We start from the raw sequence: 21,662 nt of genomic DNA on the forward strand, positions 1-21,662 counted from the left end.
GTCGCGGTACTCTCAGTGACAGACTATCGAGTATAGAGCTGAGCGGCTCTATAGTCAGGTATAACAAGGTATAGGCTCAACGTGTATATGCACATGACATATGAATATAGAAAGCGGTAAATCATATATCATGCCATATAATAATGCCAAATAAATGCAACATATAAACATGTATACTCGCTGGCAATCTCAGTCAATGTGTACGTACCTCTAGGCTAGTTCAAATATAATAAGATCCTAGGTTCCAAGCCTATATTCAAAAGTTTACCGTATCACTACATAAATTCTATAAGCCTTAACTAAGCTAATAAGTACTCCCAAAACTTAAATAGATTCCCGGACCATACCTTCGTCCGTAGTTAGCCCTTTGAAGTCGCTAGTCCCGGATGACTATAAACACATCTTGGTTATTTCAGAACCTCTATTATAACCGATAGGGCCCTCAAGTGTATATCTCACACTATATAACTGAAGAAGGAAACTCGAGAATTCGTATTTCAAAATGAAATCGAACGAGCCCTATTTATAGGCGAAATTCTCGGCCAGGATCGGAACTTCTGATTTCAGGATCAGAGCTTCCGATCCAGCTCATTGTGTGCATGCAGGACACGCCAGGATCGAAACTTTCGATCCGACGATCGGAGCTTCCGATCTCACCCCCGATCAACACTTGTCAAAACTCGCGGCTGATTCATCGGGCAAAGCTGGCAGCCGGAGATCGAAACTTCCATTCCTGGATCGGAGCTTCCGATCTCGTGCTTCCGCTGAGCTTCCGAAGTGGCTGGGATCGGAGCTTCCGATCTGAGTTTGGAGCTTCCGATCCGGCCCAAAGTCAAAAGCCCAAATTCTATTCCGAAGTCCAATAACACTCCGAAATTGATTAATTATCAACCCTTAATCATGTTTAACATATTATTATCTTAAAATAAGTTCTGGGTTACTACATTCTCCCCACCTTTAGATATTTTGTCCGCGAAATAACATCTAAAGACAAATTAAGATAACAATATGAAACATCAAACCATGTTTTATTACAACAACTGTAATTACATCTTACATGGTAAATCAAAAGTACAAAGCAAACAACTCAGGATATTCTGCTTGCATACGACTCTCAGTTTCCCAAGTTGCTTTCTCAATGCCTCGGCGCTGCCACTGTACCATCACAAGTGGTATAGTCTTGTTCCGAAGAACTTTCTCCTTCCTGTCTAGGATACGGATTGGTCGTTCAACAAAAGACAGATCTGGCTCTAGCTGAATATCAGTAGACTAAATCACATGAGATTCATCAGCTATATACTGTCGAAGTAACGACACATGAAAAACATTATGTATACTGGAAAGATTTGGCGGTAAAGCCAAACGATATGCAACATTTTTGATCTTTTCCAGTATCTGGAAAGGCCCAATAAAACAAGGAGACAACTTGCCTTTCACGCCGAACCTCATCACCTTCCTGAAAGGTGATACTCGAAGAAACACATATTCACCAGGCTCAAAATGAAGTGGCCTGCGATGAATATTAGCATAACTGGCTTGTCTATCTTGAGCAACTTTGATCCTATGCTTGATCAAATCTACCTTGTCTACAATTTGCTGCACCAACTCTGGACCCTCGACTTGTCGTTCCCCGACTTCATCCCAGAATAACGGAGTACGACACCGTCGACCGTACAATGCCTCGAAAGGTGCCATATCGATACTACGATGATAACTATTATTGTAGGCAAATTCGATCAAAGGTAACTGATCCTGCCAAGATAAGCCAAAATCCATGACAGAAGAACGTAGCATATCCTCCAGCGTACGAATCGTCCGTTCTGACTGCCCGTCAGTCTCCGGATGATATGCAGTGCTCAAAATCAGAGTGGTACCCAACGTCTCCTGAAAACTACCCCAAAAACATGAGGTAAATCGCGGGTCTCTATCACTGACTATGCTCACTGGAATTCCATGCAATCGCACTATCTCCTGGATATATAAGCGTGCCATGCGATCATAAGAATACTCTCGATTGTAAGGAATAAAGTGTGCTGATTTCGTCAAACGATCAACGACAACCCAAATAGCATCACACTGACGTGATGTCATAGGCAAGTGGGTAACAAAGTCCATAGTCACGTGCTCCCACTTCCATTCGGGAATCTCAAGATTCTGTAGTAATCCACCTGATCGTCGATGTTCAGCCTTGACCTGTTGACAAACCAAACATCTCGAAACAAATTGATACAAACTCCTCTTCATCTCTTTCCACCAGAATCTAGTTCGCAAGTCCTTATACATTTTCATGCTACCAGGATGAACTGATAATCGACTCCTGTGAGCTTGAGATAGAATATCATTCCTGAGCTCCGCATCATTAGGTACAACAACTCGATTAGATAGGCACAATAAACCATCTGCCTGAAAATGGAATCCAGATGTATTAACTCCATTGGCCAGACGTGCCAAACGCTGAGTCTTAACATCAGATATCTGAGCATCTCTGATCCGAGAATACAATGCTGGCTCAGATAGAATAGTATACAATCGAATCCCATTTCTCCCTTTCTTGTGCTTGAGTGTAAAACTCAATGAACAACACTCTTGAATCATATGAGATACTTCACTAGTCTGAAGTGCAGAAAGTCTTACCTGCCGATTCAAGGCATCAGCAGTAAGATTAACAGAACCTGGATGATATTTGATTTCACAATCATAATCCTTCAGAAGATCCATCCAGCGTCTCTGTCGCATATTCAACTCCGCCTGAGTGAATAAATATTTCAGACTCTTGTGATCCGTGAATATCTCAAATTTCTCGCCATAAAGATAATGCCTCCAAATCTTGAGCGCAAATACAATGGCGGCTAACTCGAGATCATGTACTGGATAATTACTCTCATGCGTCTTCAACTGTCGAGAAGCATAGGCAATAACATGTCCATGCTATGTCAAAACACATCCTAACCCCTGACCAGAGGTATCAGTATAGACAACATAACCTCCTGATCAAGAAGGTAGAGCTAGCACAGGTGCAGTAGTAAGATGTCTACGCAGCTCGTGAAATGACTCCTCACAATCCGAGGACCATATGAAGGCAACATCTGTGTCAAAGGCCTTGCCAACTGTGCAAAATTCTCGATGAACCGACGGTAATATCCAGCTAGACCCAAGAAACTACAAATCTCAGCAACCGTCGTCGGACGAGACCAGTTCAGCACTGCCTCTATCTTACTAGGATCAACAGATATCCCTTCATTAGAAATCACATGACCGAGAAAGACTACCCGATCAAGCCAGAATTCACACTTGCTCAATTTCGCATACAGCTGCTTATCTCGTAACGTCTGTAAAACAATCCTTAGATGATGTGCATGCTCATCCTTGTCATGAGAATAGACAAGAATATCATCAATGAAGATGATGACAAATCTATCCAGATACTCTCGAAATATCTGATTCATCAGATTCATAAAGACTGTCGGTGCATTCGTTAAACCGAATGGCATCACCAAAAATTCATAATGCCCGTATCTGGTTCTGAAAGCAGTCGTAGATATATCTGAGTCTCGTACCCGCATCTGATGGTAACCAGATCTCAGATCTATATTCGAGTAAACAGAAGTACCCTGTAATTGATCGAACAGATCATCAATCCGCGGCAAAGGATACTTATTCTTGATGGTGACATGATTCAACTGCCTGTAATCAATACATAATCGCATCGATCCATCCTTCTTCTTCACAAACAAAACAGGTGCTCCCCATGGAGAAACACTCGGACGAATATATACCTTATCAAGCAGAACCTGTAACTGCTGTTTCAATTCCCTCATCTCTGACGGTGCCAGACGATAAGGTGCTTGGGATATAGGCGTAGTTCCTGGTACTAAATCAATACCAAATTCAACCTCTCGCATCGGAGAAAAACCAGGAATCTCATCAGGGAATACATCAGGAAACTCGCTGACAACTGGTAACTGATCAATACCCGTACTACTCATGGACATATCAACTGCATAGATGAGGTAGCCCTCCCCACCTGACTCCAAGACATGACATGCCTTCAGAGCCAAAACAAGTGGCATCGGAGGTCGCGCACCCTCACCATAAAAATACCAGCTATCACCCTCATCCGGATGAAACTGTACCAGACACTGATAACAATCCACAGTAGCGTGATACAAAGTTAGCATATCTATTCCCAAGATACAATCAAAATCTGTCATCGCTAATATCATCAAATTAGCTATTAACACATTACCCTCAAACTCCAAAAGGCAACCCATCACTAGACGCTTAGTTACTATCTCTTGCTCCAACGGAGTAGATACAACTAAATCCATATCTAATGATACATAAGGTAATTTATGTCTCTTAACAAAGCGACTAGAAATAAAGGAATGCGATGCTCTAGTATCAATTAAGACAAGTGCAGGAATACCACATAACAGAAAGGTACCTGCCAACATGCGATCGCTTCCCTCTGTAGCCTGCTCCTGAGACAGAGCAAACACCTGCCCTTGAGTCTGGGGACGATAACCAGAAGAACTCTGTGGTGCTGGCTGCTGACGTGGAACAATAGAAGCCTGAGATCCAACCTGTGATCCCGATCCACTAACAGAACCCATGCGCTGAGGACAATCTCTCCGCAGATGTCCCTGCTGACCGCAAATATAACAAGCACCAGTAGCTCTCCGACATGAAGCTGCAGGATGCTTCCCTCCACAATGGCTACAAAATTCCTCCTTCTTCTTCTTCTTCCCAAAACGGAACATACCTCGTGAACCACGAGATCCAGATGAAGTAGTAGGAGTAGAAGAAGACGTAGGTCCAGATTGCACAACAGATTGAGCTCGAGGCTCAAAAGATCCACTAGGCTGTCCTGGCATCATCAATTGTGCCCGCCTGTTGCTAGTCTCCACAAGACGGCAACGGTTCACCAAAGTCTCAAAAGATACCGGGTCATCACAAACGACAACCTGAGAGTAGATATCTTGGTTCAAACCTTTTAGAAAGATATCATACTTCGATGCATCACTCTCATTGATATGAGGACTGAAAGGTAGCCGATCAAGAAATCGTTGCTGATATTGATCAATAGTCATTGATCCTTGCCTCAAAGTAAGCAACTCCATAGATCGTGCTTGGCGAACAGCCGGAGAAAAATACAATTTCTGGAACTCCCGACAGAAATCCCCCCAATTCACCTGTCTTCTCTCAGTACGTGCCTGAGCAGCTTTGGCATTCCACCAAAAACGTGCTCGATCCTCTATAACAAATTCTAGAACAATTTTCTGATCCTCAGTACAATCGAAAACACGAAAAGTACTCTCGAGTTTAGACATCCAACTCCTCGCCTGTTCAGGATTCTCGCCTCCCACCAAAGGTTTCGGTCCTACTTGCATGAACTTATTGATAGAGTAGCGACGTCTACCCTCATGATGACGATGATGATCATCATGATGATGATGGCGACGATGATGATGACCACCTCCCGGGCCAACACTACCGTGACTCTCGTCAGCCATATCCTGAAAAAAATTGCACATTAAAATCCCAAATGCGCAAGAATTACTCAAGACTAAACTAAATCCCAAGTACTAATCCCAAAATCTAAGCATGCTCTGATACCAAAAATGTAGTGACCCTTCATGGAATCACCTACTAACTGGCAACTAATAGCATGCATTAAACTTAATACAGAAAAATACTTAACAGAGTAAAATGTGCGGAAACAAAACCATAATGTTCATATCAGCTTAGTAACATAATCCAGGCTTAAATCTGTAGTGATACAACCAAATCGAAATCTTAAACAGTAAACATTATACAGCTAAAACAAATCCTGCTGTATAAATTCCCCTGAAAAGATCCGGCTCCCTAGTCCTGCCTCGAACTACCGGCTCTGTCCATCCTGCGACCTGCCCCATAGAATAGGGTGTCCAAGATAACAACTAGGACGTGAGCGCTAATGCCCAGTACATAGACATGAGTAAACATATGTATATAATGCATGCAACATGATGACTGGTACAGGGTCATATGAAAAGTCATGCTCAGAACCGGCGCCACATGAGTGCTGCCACCACACAGATCAACCTCTGGGTGCAACCACACTCGTCTAGTACACCAGAGTAGACAGACATAAATGCCCCCGCCGTCGCGGTACTCTCAGTGACAGACTATCGAGTATAGAGCTGAGCGGCTCTATAGTCAGGTATAACAAGGTATAGGCTCAAAGTGTATATGCACATGACATATGAATATAGAAAGCGGTAAATCATATATCATGCCATATAATAATGCCAAATAAATGCAACATATAAACATGTATACTCGCTGGCAATCTCAGTCAATGTGTACGTACCTCTAGGCTAGTTCAAGTATAATAAGATCCTAGGTTCCAAGCCTATATTCAAAAGTTCACCGTATCACTACATAAATTCTATAAGCCTTAACTAAGCTAATAAGTACTCCAAAAACTTAAATAGATTCCCGGACCATACCTTCGTCCGTAGTTAGCCCTTTGAAGTCGCTAGTCCCGGATGACTATAACCATACCTTGGTTATTCCAGAACCTCTATTATAACCGATAGGGCCCTCAAGTGTATATCTCACACTATATAACTGAAGAAAGAAACTCGAGAATTCGTATTTCAAAATGAAATCGAACGAGCCCTATTTATAGGCGAAATTCCCGGCCAGGATCGGAATTTTCGATTTCAGGATCGGAGCTTCCGATCCAGCTCATTGCGTGCATGCAGGACACGCCAGGATCGGAACTTCCGATCCGATGATCGGAGCTTCCGATCTCACCCTCGATCAACACTTGTCAAAACTCGCGGCTGAGTCATCGGGCAAAGCTGCCAGCCGGAGATCGGAACTTCCGTTCCTGGATCGGAGCTTCCGATCTCATGCTTCCGCTGAGCTTCCGAAGTGGCTGGGATCGGAGCTTCCGATCTGAGTTCGGAGCTTCCGATCCGGCCCAAAGTCAAAAGCTTAAATTCTCTTCCGAAGTCCAATAACACTCCGAAATTGATTAATTACCAACCCTTAATCATGTTTAACATATTATTATCTTAAAATGAGTTCTGGGTTACTACAGCTTCATGGACTCGTGATGAACTTGTATGAATTGCCTACGAGCATGTTTGCCAGGATTGAAGAGTTTGGGGAGCATGGAAATCAAGTTGGAGATCATTTCAATGTGACCGGAGTGCTAAAAGAAAAAGTGGACAGTTCACTAGCGCCCCTGCGCTATAAGCAGTGAACCCGTGTCTATTCACTAGCGCACCCGCGCTATGGTCGTGTTTGAATATTTCCGGGGCAGAATGACCAGTGCACCCGTGCTGATTTGTTGGTGCCCCCGCGCTAGGAGCAGTGCATCTGCGCCTGTTTTCTAGTGCCCCCGCACTGCACGCGCAATTTTTTTTTTATTTCCTATTTTAGAGTCTTGTTTGACATGGAAAATTTTTATTGTTATCTTTTGGCTTTTATAAAGATGTAAACTCGAAAATTTCATAAGAATTCAGATTATTATTGATTTTATCAAATTAAAATTCTCTCTAGAATTTTGCCAAAGCTTTGCTTTGTTCTTCAAATCAACTTATCAAAGTTTATTAACTTTGTGGCGTTTGTCGGTTGTTCTTCATCGTAGATTGTCGAATATAAGTTATTTGAAGGTCTCTTTAAATCATAATTATTTTCGTGATTATTTATTACTAGTTGTTTATCAATTAGGGGTGAATATCCAAAAAGTTTACTTGTTTCAAAGATCGAGAAAAAACACTTGGATCTTTTTTTTTTTTTTTTGGATTGAGGGTACGATTACATCAATTTATCGTGTTTTTTTGTCATGTTCAATAAGATTCATATCACCCACATATGGAAGGAGCGACGCAATATCATAAATTCATTATCGGATTGTTATATGAAGAACAAAAGACAGAGTACACTTTTTTTTCTTTTTAAATGAAATTAGTGATATATAAGCTTTAGAAAAAAATCAATAGTTTAAAATAAGGCCGAAGGATAGCGGGCTAGCGGCAGCGGTTCCCACGTCATTGAAAAAATAGTGTAAAGGAGACTAACTGAGATAATGAGTGCGTTTGGATTAAGAAGCTAGAAGAGAACAAATGTTTTTTTTTTTAAAAAAAAAACATGTTTTTATTGTTTCAAATGTGTTTGAATAGATCTGTAGTTCTTTTAAAAACACTTATTTAAGCCAAAATATAATTTTTTTTTTATTCTTTCAAATGTGTTTGGATAGATCTGTAGTGCTTTTAAAAACACTTATTTAAGCCAAAATAAGTGTTTGTTGAAAAATCGATATTTATAGTTTTCAAATGTTTTTTATAACTCAACTAAAAAAAAGATTTATCTATTTATCAAAACACAAAATTACTACATATTTTACTTCAAAAAATATTTTTAAAAGTCAACTTAAAAAATATTTTTTTAAGCAAAATACTTCAGTAACCAAACTGACCTAATATCTACTATGAGGGTTTTGGTGATATTAAATATAATTCAAGGGGCAAAAGGCAATTAACCTTATATGCACTTTTGAGATCATTCCCACATTCCTTGCTTTCTGGCTGATGATAAAGACTTGCAATTCTCCAGAATCCAGTAATTCTTCAAATTTCTCCGAATCCCAGGTATAAATTCAATCATTTTCACAATTTCTTTCGAAAACCCATTTCGATTTCTGTAAAGGCTCTACTTTCTCGATCTTCCGGTGTGAGAAAGCCCTAATTTTTCCAATTTTATGCTGCGATTGATGACTTTATTTTCCTTTTCAGCCAGGAGAATTTTATTAAAGAATTTTTTTTCCATAGAGGGGTGAATTATAGTTGATTAAAGCTTAAAGTTGCTTCTTTTTTTCTTTTTTTTTTCTTTTTTTCTCAGCGTTAAGTTTTGGGGGTTTTCTCAATCTTCAAATTATCACATCAAAGTTTGAGCTTCTAAGTAAAGCTTTCAATTTTCGGATCCAAGATTTCTTCTGTTCAGCTGTCGTGGTGTGCGAAGTAAACTTAGATCTTTTGAAATTTGGTGGTTGGAGCTTTGAGTTTAAGAAGGTCGGTGTAGTAGACGGTATATAGTACGAGTAAAATGGAAAATTACGAGCTTGTGAAGGACATAGGGTCCGGAAATTTCGGTGTGGCGAGGCTTATGAGGAAAAAGAATACCAAGGAGCTTGTTGCTATGAAATACATTGAAAGAGGACACAAGGTTTGCATGCTATTTATATTTGTAATAGTAAAAATTTCTTGTGCCAGTTGCTGGTTTTCATATTTGGTTTTTTTGTTTGGTTAATTTTTGTGGATATGAGATTGCTGATTATGAAGTTCAATGTCTTAGCTTGTTCTTATTGTGGTGATACATGTAGTTCATGAAGTTATGAGGTTTAACAAATGGTTTGCATTTCGTCAACATATGTGGAAGCTTGACTGTCATTTATTTTTTTGTTCTAGATCGATGAGAATGTGGCTCGAGAGATCATTAATCATAGATCGCTTCGGCATCCAAACATAATTCGATTCAAGGAGGTAAGGGACTTAAATTTCTATGAATTTTCTAATTTTGTCTTGTCAATGACTTGAAATTTTGTGGTGTTTTCTGGTTTGGGTCTTGGATTTTGCAGCTGGTTTTAACACCCACACATCTAGCTATTGTTATGGAGTATGCTGCGGGTGGTGAGCTCTTTGAGAGAATCTGCAATGCTGGAAGATTCAGTGAAGATGAGGTATGATAATTATGCCAGTTACTGCCCCTTGATCTTTTGAAATTCGATCGGCTGATTAAAAGAAATTGGATTTTGTTTCAATCTCTTGAATTTACGCATGATCTATATTTTCCTACAATTTCAGGCGAGGTATTTCTTTCAGCAACTTATATCTGGAGTCAACTACTGCCACTCTATGGTGAAAGAAACTTTAGATTTGTGCTGGTTCATTTTTGGATGCTTGAATTTACTTTATTTATCTGTGGATTTTAGTTAATTATGTTTCTGATATGCAGCAAATATGCCATCGTGACTTGAAGCTGGAGAATACCCTATTGGATGGAAGCCCAGCCCCACGTCTTAAAATATGCGATTTTGGTTACTCAAAGGTATTGCACAATTGTATACAAAGTTAAAGGTTATTGGTTGTATAACATTTACGTTAAAAGTAGATTTTGTGCATGAGACAGCATTGACATGGTTTGCTGTTTTTTTTAGTCATCTCTGCTTCATTCGAGGCCCAAATCAACTGTTGGTACTCCTGCTTATATTGCTCCAGAGGTGCTATCCAGAAGAGAATATGATGGAAAGGTAAGCATCTTATTGCCATTCTATATTTGGTCCATATTACTATATTAGTACTGTTTGTTGCTGCTGCTTGAATTTAATTTAATTTTTCTATTACTTCTCATGTAAACTTATATCTCAACTGTTTTTATATTTGGTCTCCTCTGTTTGTCAGAGTTCACACATATGTATCATGCATGTATGTAGCATAAATGTTGGTGGAAAATCCGGTTAACTTCGGTTGGTTTCTATCCAGCTGGCTGATGTTTGGTCTTGTGGCGTGACTCTCTATGTCATGCTGGTCGGAGCATATCCTTTTGAAGATCAAGAAGATCCAAAGAACTTCAGGAAAACCATCCAAGTAAGCCTTTTCGTTTTGTTTGTGTGCGTTGTGGCTAGGCTTTGTTTTTTTGTGCAAGTATGTGTTTTAATTGTGTAGCAGTCTTCACAAATTTTGTTCCTTTGAACCAGAGAATCATGGCGATTCAGTACAAAATACCTGAGTATGTTCACATATCTCAAGATTGTAGACACCTCCTTTCTCGCATATTTGTTGCCAATCCATCTAGGGTATGTTCTTCTCTCTTGAGTTCTGATTTACCGAATAACAGACATCATACTTATTTCGGTGGGAACTAGTGCGCTCATAATCAAGATTTACATTATTTCCCTTACACTTTTATGATTGCCCTGTACATATTTTTGGTGATGGGCTATTTGTCTGTGGTGACATTGTACAGCTCGTAACTGTGTAACCTGTTGGCTAATAACCATTTGGAGAATTAACGTAAAGCTTTTGTTCGCTTTTCTTATTATTGTATTTGCCAAATGCGACCTGTTTGATTAGTTAATTTAAATGCAGAGAATTTCGATTAAAGACATCAAGTCGCACCCATGGTTTCTGAAGAATTTACCTAGAGAATTAACAGATGCGGCTCAAAGCGTGTACTACCGTAGAGAAAACCCAACCTTTTCCCTTCAATCCGTGGAGCAGATAATGAAAATTGTGGAAGAGGCTAAAACTCCTCCTCCAGTCTCTCGCTCAGTTGGAGGCTTTGGGTGGGGAGGTGAAGAGGATGAGGATAAAGAAGAAGACGTAGAAGAGGAAGAGGAAGAGGAAGAGGAAGATGAGGAAGATGAATACGATAAGCAAGTGAAGGCCGTGCATGCCAGTGGGGAAGTGCCTCTCGTATGAGGTGTATCGAGCGAGAAAACATGATGCTCGTTCGTGGTCGTAGTATGTAAATTTCTAGTGTTGTCTGCCTGAGTGCAGGTTGATTTCCGAGTTCTTGTTTGCATATACAACGAATATGGTGTGGATTAAATTATGCTTTTGTTGCCATTACGTACTTGAGTTTTGTGGGACGGTCTGTAGTTTGATATGAAGTATTTAAGACCACATGTGAACTTTAAAAAGTTGGTGTTTATAAGTTCGTTTAATACCATATCCCATTCGTTTCTTGCACTTGGTATTTCCCAAAAATGGCCTACTTAGAAATTTTTTCCCCAATATGGTCAATTAAATCCAATCGTTGAATATATACACGATACGTAGATCTTCTCGGAGAATGTCTTCAAGATTGTATATGTGAAGGATAGATCTGATCCATATTTGTCTTTTAAGCATTTCACAAATGTCTTTATTGATTTATGTTTGTGAAAGGTAGATGTGATCTATATCTATATTTGTAATAAGTAATATTTTTAGCCTAAAAAAACGAGTCGAATTGGAGATCCGTGAGAAGATATCAAGTTAGTTTTTGTGAGAAACAATAAAGTTTGAAAGACTCAGAAGTGGATAAAGAAAAAGTTGCAATCCTAATTTCTGCCTTTCATAGCAAGGAATGTGAGAGTAAGAGCATTGAAAACCCAATTTCTGCACCTTAAAATAGTTAATAACTTAAAAGTTCACTTTCTCCTAAGAACAAATCCTTTCATTTCACTGCCCCAACTGAATCCGTTATCACTCTTCTCAACTTCTGAGTCTCGCTTAAAATACATTCCCTGTCAAAAACGGCAGAAACAACAGCAACTCCTTTCAGATTGGGGACGCCCAATTCCATAACAGATCGCACATTTGTAATGCCTATGCCCCCTATGGCAACAACCGGTAACTTGGATGCTAAACATACTCTTGTCAGACCATCTAACCCAACAGTGATATTGTTTTCTTTTGTATTTGTCGGATAAACGCCGCCACAACCTACGTAGTCGGCACCATCAATCCATGCTTTCTCAGCTTGTTGTGGCGTTTTGCATGAGACACCGATGACTTTGTCGGGACCTAGGAGAGTTCGAGCAACACGAGCAGGCATGTCAGACTGACCGATATGAACTCCGTCTGCATCACAAGCAAGGGCAATGTCGATTCTGTCATTGATCAGGAAAGGTACACCATGGTGGCGGCATATTTGTTGGCATGTTTTAGCTGCTTCCAGAAAGTCATTTGTGTCGATATCTTTTTCCCTGCAATGTAACAGGTTTCGATTGGCATCAATAAGAGGAGAACAGAGCAATAAAGATTCATATCCAAGCTTTACAGGAAAATCATTTGAGACAAAGTGTCAAAAAAGGGTTAAGCTTTTCGCTTTCTTCTTTTGGCTCGGGAAGGGTACAGGCTTGCACGTGGTTAATTGCTCCTTGACCAAAGCCTCTTTAAAGCATTTTTTTTTACGATGAAAAACAGTCTCTCCTTTCCCGGCAAAGCCTCGTGCCTCGCCATTCTCGGAGGTATTTCCGAAAGACCGATCAAACAATCAACCAACTTACTCTGTGATTGTAAGATAGCATCATAGCCAAGAATGATAGACTTGATAATATACCCAAAAAATCGCTAAACAAAGATTTCTACCTTAGGAGAGTTTGTCACGTGAATAATGTGACACTGCCCAAATATATATTCAAATGAAAAACATGAAATGGGAAAATTGTTAGGATCCTCAATCCTCATATTTTAGATAAGAAAGCAAAAGAACGAAATGCATACAAATATGAAAAACCCAGAGCAAAGCCTCTGTCGCCCCCTAGCTATGCTAGTCAATTCTCAAATGGAAAATATGCTGAATGAATCCTACAACTATCTCACCCCTTAAAATATATTCCTTCCCTACCTAGCTACTCAGACCCAACTGACTTAAGCCCATAACACTAGAGGTCTAGAGTAAACAATTCTGTTAATGGGCTTCTGTCCAATTCTTCTAAGCCCAAGGTCCGTAACAAAAATAGCTATTTCAAGTCAAATATTTAAAACAGACCTTAACTGAACTATGGTTGCACCTCCTTCTATTGCACCTTTCACAGCATTACTGATTGAATGACCCCACTTTTGGTTCATCCTTGTGTCTGTGACAGCATACAAGAGAAGATCACTTGGATCAAATGGACGGTGCACATGCAGATTCATAGCATTGTTTTTAAGCTTCATTAACTGGTCGAAAGGACCTTGACGGCCTCCACCTATACAAATGTCCCTGCTATAATCCAGGGCTGTTTCAACATATCGTTTAGCTATCTGGAAAACAAATGCAGCAATGAGAAACAGTTTGCATTCACAAACAATAACAGAAGTACAAATCAGGAGCATAGCAAGAACTAGCAATCATACACCAAGACTAGCTGCATCGGCAGTTAAATGACAATTATAGTTCTTTCCCAAATATTTGAACCATTGAAGGGTGAAAAGGAAACGCAGGCAGGAAAAGAAGGCTACCGACTTAATCCCTAAGTTAAACTAGTTCAGATGAAATACTTTCAGCTACTCTATAAAAAATTTTACTATGATTTATTTCTCGATGTAATGTCGTACAGGAACGGAGGTATGTCCACTTGACCACTTCTTAACTTTAATACACCAAGCAAAAGATGTTTTGCTTCCCTACCTAATTTGGTTCTGTGACCAAGTAATACAATAACATTGTTGCAGCAGGAGGCGACTAACAGGAGTACAGGACTTGCCCTAATTGGTTCTTAAAAAATTAATGATCACGCTATATACAATAGAGAGCCAAACGATTTGGTTTTTAGGGAATACTCAAGTGATATGAGTCTGCAAGGCACTAAAGATGTTGAGGCATCTCTAGCCATTGCTTATCATCAAATACGATATAGTCATATGAGCGTGAAAGAAAGAAATTTAATCACCTTAACAGCAGAGAATACAGAAGAACCTCTGGCTATCTCAGCAGCTATACATGATGCCAAAGTACAACCAGTACCATGAGTATTCAAAGTTTTTATCCGGGCAGATCGGAATTCATAGAAGTTCTTACCTACAGATTATATCATACAATTCTTGGAGCAGTGCTTAAGTTAAATAATGGTATAGAATGATAAGTGCTTGAGAATTCCAAGAGATGTGTGAATCATACCATCAAACAGAACATCCACAGCATCTGATGAAGCAGGAAGGTCACCTCCCTTCACAAGTACATTTCTGAAAACAGAAAACTACCCATTTCATACATCTTTTTTTTTTTTAATCCTATATTCGTCAGTCCTTTAATGCAGGTATAATAGAAAAAAAAATGCTGGTAGTTTCATTAGATAATGCAATGAGAAGATTGTGAAAGCAAACAAACACTCCAGGGACAAAATGTGGATTTGAAATAAAAAATCCATCAATTTATGACAGTTATTTAAACCTACCATCTTAGATATTTTTGTAAACTAACAGAAGCTTTAAGCAAAGACATTCTTTATTGGTCAAACCAAAGCATCATTTCCTTGTATACACAAGTGTGCTATAATGAACCCATTGTCATGCACTTTGATTAAAACATGGAAAAAGGAAGGTAATCCAACTTTGCTTTTCTTCGTTTTCTTTCTTTATATTTTTGTTTTCTTCTTCTCGTTTGTTAAAATGATTTTTTAACAATAAACTCATCCTGCACTAAACATAAATTTGAGCCATCCAAACCATCTGAACACAATAAAAACTCCCAGCTCAAGCTGCTAATGCCTTGGTTTCAAAAGATAATTTGTCTTTTGAGCATCGTAGCTTTCTTTACTATGAAATAATAGAGTCAACATACTCAAACCTAACTATAAATGTTAATGTGGCCGGTGTCTAGATAATTCTCTTTTCAGCATCCTACTTGGATGCACTAGCATCCTGATCAAAGTACGCTCAAGCAGTCTAAATTGTCTCAGCATTATACATCACTACAGTCCTCATCATACAACAGTACTAGAGACTGGATTTTTTAACTATATAACATGAGAAAGATAAATCATATATTTATACAATTCATTCTACTTTTAAAAAACTGCATTTTACTTTTTCTTATAATGGCAGACACCAGTCAAATAATTTAGGAAGGGGGTTAGTTACATAAACACGACAATAACATCTACAACGCTTCTTAGCTTTTGAAGAGCGGACCTAGGGCCAATATCATGAATAGATTTTGCAGCAGACCGCATGTCAGCAACTGTTTCCAGTGGTAAGCCTCCAAGTAAAGTCGATGCCTCTCTTAAGTTTGGAGTTACTATATCAGCCAACGGAAGAAGTTCCTCCCTACATTGAGAAAAAGGAAATCCAAGTGGGTAATACAAACAGATATAATAAAAGATATAACTTTCATCACGATTAGCATCGCAATAACTGAATGCTGCAAGACAGGATTTCTAACAAATCCGCAAATAATACAAGTTTAACTCTCAGAACAGCATATAGATTTTTTATTTTTTATTTTATTTTTTGACCTTGATTAACATTGGTATTTGAAAATTGAAACAGAAAGGTTGGGAATTATTTGTGGTGGCCAGCCTCATTACTTTGAGATCTACATCCCATGCACATGATTTTCAACATATCTCTTTCCAATAGAATGCTCCCAATACCAAATAAGAGGCAAGTTAAATTGTTAGAGTTCCTAGATCTCTTACTATCACGGTTCTCTGCATGAACTGAACAGTTATAAATGCATCTAATATCTATTAAACAAATTTATAAATCATTAAATCCAGGTAAATGCCATGACAAAAACTAGACCAAAAAAAATAAACTGAAAATAAAAAGTATTCTTTAAGCTTCATCATTACTTGGCTATCTTAATTTTTAGCATATCCGATTAAATTCTGATTAAGTTCTAGGTTAGCAAATGGTGAATGAAGATTAACTATAACCATTTTCAGGATTTAAAAAATGTTAGCAGTTGCATAAATCGATGCAATGAAAAATATCATATATGAACCCACTACCCAGTGGAAAACATGTATGCAGCATTCAACCCTAGATAATAAGGCAGTAACTTATCTTGAACAAATGGAGGCACAGAGAATTCAGTTGCCAACAACAGAAGGGTTTTACCGGCTGTAAGTTTTAAAAAAGTACCTGAAGCTCGCTAGAACCGAGGAACTTGCCAGTACATGACCACTAGTAGACACCATGACAGGATCAACCACCAAAGCTTTCTTCACAAAACTAGTATATAGTCAACAACCCACTGCATTCCTAGCAAAATATAAAATCAGAATACCAAAATACTGCTAAATACCTCTGACTTGAAATTCCTCAAGGCTTTGTCTTAGGATCTTGATTATCCCGGGAGAAGGAAGCATGCCTGTTTTCACCTAAGTTTCAGTAAAACAAAACAGCATGAGCAACGCTAGCAGCTAAACAGAGACTAACCCCAACAAAAAAGATTCAATAGTTTACATAGACTCACAACATCAGGGCACATATCAGAAAGCACCGACTTCAATTGCTCGGCAACAAATTCCTCGTCCACAAGACTCACTCCCTAATGAACCAAATGCAAATATACGAAAATAAGGAAAATATATAAAAACATTGATCCGTTCAAACGACATTTAGTTAATCATCCAAAATTAAATCCCAAGCCATCTAGAATGAAACCGTCAACACTTCTTTCTCTAATCGTTTCATCATGGACACATATCCGTGCAGAACAAGATCTCACACCAATTCAACAACCGAGTTAAAAAAGAAAAAAAGAAAATCAATAGCCACAGCCAAAAGATTCTACAATTTCCTCCTTAATATGAAAAGCGACTAGACCTGGACTCCCACGGTGTTCTGCGCAGTGACAGCGGTGATGACAGTGGAGCAATAGACTCCACGCGCGGCGCAAGCCTTCAAGTCGGCTTGGATTCCTGCTCCAGCGCCGGAATCGGAACCGGCGACAGTCAAAACGTGCGGAACTCGAAATTGGTCATCTTCAGCGGACGGATCATGCATTGAGTTCAGGATCAAAGCCCTAGAAGTCCGAAATGGTCGCACAGAAGAGTGGCGGATGGAACGATGGATGGAGGAAGGAAGGGGATTGGCCTTGAGTACTTGGATTGCGCTCATGGTCACCCAATTTTATCACTATCGGTTGGGGCGATGCTGGCTTTCCGGTAATATCCTGAAACCAGCATTAATGACTACGATCAACTTTGCAGGTCAAATGAAATTCGGGTCTTCATATCCTATTCGGGAGGGTTCATTTGGCATTATCGATGATAGATCTAATGATCTTAATTTTTCTATATATATGCGGGGTTTACTAAAAAATAATCTCACATTTATTGATAAATGCTTATCGTTAGATTTACCTCAAGGTAGTATTTAGGTGGGATAGCATCGACCAACTCCACTCTATCATGCAATTTAAATTTAAATTTAAAGTGGAGAAATATGTCTATTGGATCATAGAATTACCCCTTTTTGATCGGTTGTTGATGCAACGATACACATTAATTTTAAGTTGGTGTCATGTCATAGTGAGAAAAATTATTAAAATTGTCAAAAAAATAAATTAATAAAAAATTCATTTATCCAATTTTGTTTTAGAATTCAATCCCTCTCAAATATAATTTAGAAATAGTTAACTGACAATTACCCAAATATAGTTTTAACTCTCTACACAATGAAATTTAGGTTTTTACTCTTAAAATTATTTACATAAATATATAAATCTGTATCCATCCAACCAAACTCATCACCCCACTTAGTTTCTCTTCCCTCCACCAAATCCATCGGCCCCTCCCAAGCAACCTCATTCTGTGGCTCGATCTATCACCCTCTCTTATAGCTTAAGAAAAGTGATTGAAGGTGAAACTCATTAGTAGTGTATTAATGACATTGTCCTTACGTTGTATTAATTTCGACAATCAAGTTTAAATGTATAAGAAATTCAATTTTTAGCAAAATGACATTCTTATTTTTTTTTTGCTTTTCGTATTTATCTATGATTAATGAATGTGAGATTATTATTGTTTAACATTCCTATTTTATTTAGAATTCTTGAGATATTTGTGTTCAATATTAGGGTTGAGATACCGAACCAAAATACCGACTTTTCGGGATACCGTACCGAAATTATTTCGACATATAGATATTTTTTTGGTATATTGAATTTTTTTTGGGTATCTATACGGTATTAGTATGAATTTTTTCAATACCAAAATTTCAGAATTTTGATATCGGTATCGGTATGAATTTTTTTCATACCAATATTTTTGATACGGTATACCGAAAACCCACCTCTATTCAATATATATGATGAAGCAAGCCGATATGTGTTTCATGAATATGAGCCTAGTTTTGGACACATGTCATGCATTTTATGTGTTTGATGAATTATTTTAGTTGTGACAAACAAATCAACTGATTTGTGTTTTAGCGATTATGTGTTTGTTTCGAGTAAGTACTCACTTTGACTTAGAAAGTATCTGATTTTAGTTTTTAGATACTTGCTTTTGTCCTTTGAATAATCAAATATGTATGAAAATACTTGATTTTTTAGTAGTCACAAAAAATTCAGTCATGGTTGGAAGTGGTCGCCATACAGCTTTTAATTGATTATGAAATTTTTTTATCTTGAGTAAATTTGAACAATTTTATGCTTTTATTTTTAATTCTTCTCAATTGATTTCTTCTCTTCATAAATTTTTGTGACTTCACTTTCCTTTTAAAAAAAATTGAAAATAATTGCTGAAATATTTGGATGATTTGCAGTAAACAATTTCTCAAATCCATACCAAAATGTTTCTATGATTTTATTGAAATATCATGTGCATAATTTGAGTTTTTGCTTCAATATTGGCTAAGCACAAATGATGATTTGTTTCGGTTGTAAGTTTACTTTATGTAATCCAATTGTCTCAATCATTTGAGTTATTATTCCTTGCCCAAGGAGGGTTTGTAGATGCGTTTTGAATCATATTTTAGGAATTCATGCCTCTAAACATGAATAATATTGTCCCAAAAATATGACATTGAATACAAATAAAAAAAATTATAGACTCTTTTTGGATGTCCATCGTTATTGACCATGCATAAATCGATGAAATTATTTTTTGATTTTTTAGATATTTCACAGTCATTTTATTGATTGAAGCCGAATCTGAAAGCGTTATTTTCTCATTTTTTGGAAGTTGCCGCTACATCAATGGTCTTTATTTGATTTCAATTCCTAATGGCGTCACTCTATTATAGATATTCCAGAGTTTAGGACAAAAATGTGATTCTATTAATCCTGAATTGATGATGTTTCAATCCATAGCACCCCATGAGAAGATTGCAGTAACCTTGAACGAAGATGATGACGTCCGAAACATGATAAATATTCATAGTTGTTTGAAATTAAATTTAATCAAATTGAGAGCAGTTCGAAATGATGATCAGAGTCAGGGTAACATAAATATTGAAAAGTAATTTATTTTTTATTTTTTGCAAGTTTCAGAATTTGCATAGTTGATAAAATCTTCTGTACTTATTTTTTTTAATTATTGTGCATCACGTATATTAACTATTATTGCAACACAAAGTTGATAATTTTTTTTGTACTTTTCAGAAGTTGCAAGTTGATTAAATATTAATTTTATTATTCATTGTGTATATTAGTTAATTAATGATATGTAGAATATGTTATAGTTTATAGTTAAAATTAAATTGTCATTAAACGAATATTGATTCGGTTTCTCATGTATTCCATTGATTTGTATTCAAAAGGTAAGTTTGATTTCGATGATGAAGTTTGTTCGAACAGAGGCCACGAACTTGAAGTTGGCACTTTAAGCAATTCTTGATTCTTGGATTCATTGCATGAGTGGTGTTGGTCAAACATTTACAAATGCTACAGAATTCAGGATTTTTCTTAAAAACTATGTTGTTGCCACTAGAAGATATTTTATTTACAAGAAAAATGATACTGTAAGATCTCAGTTGTTTGCAGCGAAAAGAATTGTAAGTAGAAAATTTATGCCTCCAGACATAAATCGGACAATTCATTCGGCATAAGAAAGTGCAACCTAAGCCATAGTTGTGGAGATGACAATTTGCGTACTAGGGGTCACCCTAAAGCTGATTCATCCTGGGTAGCTAATGTTGTGAAGTAGAAGTTAAGAGGAGAGCCATCATATCACTCATGTACAATTATGAAGGATATTCAAAGAGAATACGGAGTAGAACTTGAGTATCATAAAGTTTGGGTGGGCAAAGAGATGACAATGCATGATATTCATGAAACTGATAAGGGATCGTATGATAAGTTGCGATGGTATTGTCATGCTGTTAAAGAAACAAATCCTGATAGTTTTGTTGAATATGAAATTGATCGGATGACAAACAAATTTAGATGATTATTCATATGTTTTCATGCATGTCTTGTTTGTTTTATTAGTGGTTGTCGGTCATTAATATTTTTGGATGAAACTCACATTAAGAACAAATACAAGGGATGTTTATTAGTCATTATGGCCAAAGATGCGAATGATGATATTTTTACACTAGCATATGCAGTTGTGGAATCAGAAAATGATTGTAATTGAGAATGGTTTTGCTACCAGTTAAAACATGTCTTGGCATCCCAATACATCATGATATTTCGTAGCTACACTTTTTTGTCTTATAGACATCTAGGATTTATCAAGGCTATTCAATATGTGTTCCCAGGTAGTTATCATTCTTATTGTTTGAGACATCTGGTCGATAACTTTGTCAAGCAGGTTTGTCGTATGTTGATTTTTCAATATTCTAGTCATTTTTTTTGTCAATTGGTTATTATCTTTATTGTTTTAAAATTTATTCTTGTAGGTCTTGCGTAGGTATCCTCTCCATAACAAAAAACACTGGTCTTCTATTTTGAAGAAAACAACGTACACCCCATCAAGACATGAGTTTGCTCAATATATAAAAAGTATAACTGTAATACCTAGAAAATTCATAAGTCCATTCACGCTTTATTTAATAAATTTTAATAGATTTAAGTTATTTATTGTATTATTCATGATTTCCAAAGGAATTTTAAATGAGCTTTATTCTATTCCATTTGATTGATTATGATTTAAATGCTTTTGTCATTTAAATATTTTTATTGTGTTAAATGATTTTTTTTAAGTTATTTAATTTTATTATTGTAGTAGCCCGTAACCA

At 37.4% G+C, this 21,662-nt stretch overlaps 2 protein-coding genes across 3 annotated transcripts; one reads left to right on the plus strand and one right to left on the minus strand.

Annotated features, from left to right (window-relative positions):
* The first annotated feature begins 8,540 nt into the window (after nt 1–8,540).
* On the plus strand, nt 8,541–11,744 carry LOC140866814 (serine/threonine-protein kinase SRK2A). Of its 2 annotated transcripts, none has more exons than XM_073271867.1 (10): nt 8,541–8,645; nt 8,896–9,219; nt 9,462–9,536; nt 9,632–9,733; nt 9,858–9,917; nt 10,009–10,101; nt 10,211–10,303; nt 10,536–10,640; nt 10,751–10,849; nt 11,142–11,744. In XM_073271867.1, the coding sequence occupies exons 2-10, from the start codon at nt 9,100–9,102 to the stop codon at nt 11,472–11,474; spliced, it is 1,080 nt and encodes a 359-aa protein (XP_073127968.1). In that variant the 5' UTR covers nt 8,541–8,645; nt 8,896–9,099; the 3' UTR covers nt 11,475–11,744. The 2 variants fall into 2 exon arrangements, with proteins under 2 accessions (XP_073127968.1, XP_073127969.1); XM_073271868.1 differs by having other exon boundaries at nt 9,858–9,911.
* Nucleotides 11,745–12,078: 334 nt separating this feature from the next.
* Nucleotides 12,079–17,716, minus strand: LOC140861781 (thiamine biosynthetic bifunctional enzyme TH1, chloroplastic). The gene is made up of 9 exons (XM_073264790.1): nt 17,301–17,716; nt 16,948–17,022; nt 16,777–16,852; nt 16,614–16,689; nt 15,660–15,794; nt 14,647–14,711; nt 14,420–14,547; nt 13,534–13,790; nt 12,079–12,745 (listed from the first exon to the last, which is right to left on the minus strand). Exons 1-9 carry the CDS (start codon nt 17,592–17,594, stop codon nt 12,214–12,216), a joined length of 1,638 nt encoding a protein of 545 aa, XP_073120891.1. The 5' UTR covers nt 17,595–17,716; the 3' UTR covers nt 12,079–12,213.
* Nucleotides 17,717–21,662: the final 3,946 nt, after the last annotated feature.

The sequence above is a fragment of the Henckelia pumila genome, chromosome 4 (genome assembly GCF_033568475.1).
Source record: "Henckelia pumila isolate YLH828 chromosome 4, ASM3356847v2, whole genome shotgun sequence".
In the NCBI taxonomy this organism is placed as follows: Eukaryota; Viridiplantae; Streptophyta; class Magnoliopsida; order Lamiales; family Gesneriaceae; genus Henckelia; species Henckelia pumila.

Coding starts and splice junctions, on each gene's coding strand:
- LOC140866814 (XM_073271867.1), top strand. CDS start 9,100: ATGGAAAATTACGAGCTTGTGAAGGACATAGGGTCCGGAAATTTCGGT. Junction 9,734..9,857: donor GAAGATTCAGTGAAGATGAG/GTATGATAATTA, acceptor CTACAATTTCAG/GCGAGGTATTTCTTTCAGCA. Junction 9,918..10,008: donor ACTGCCACTCTATGGTGAAA/GAAACTTTAGAT, acceptor TCTGATATGCAG/CAAATATGCCATCGTGACTT.
- LOC140861781 (XM_073264790.1), bottom strand. CDS start 17,594: ATGAGCGCAATCCAAGTACTCAAGGCCAATCCCCTTCCTTCCTCCATC. Junction 17,023..17,300: donor AGAACACCGTGGGAGTCCAG/GTCTAGTCGCTT, acceptor TTGGTTCATTAG/GGAGTGAGTCTTGTGGACGA. Junction 13,791..14,419: donor CTGTATTCTCTGCTGTTAAG/GTGATTAAATTT, acceptor TTTGTTTTCCAG/ATAGCTAAACGATATGTTGA.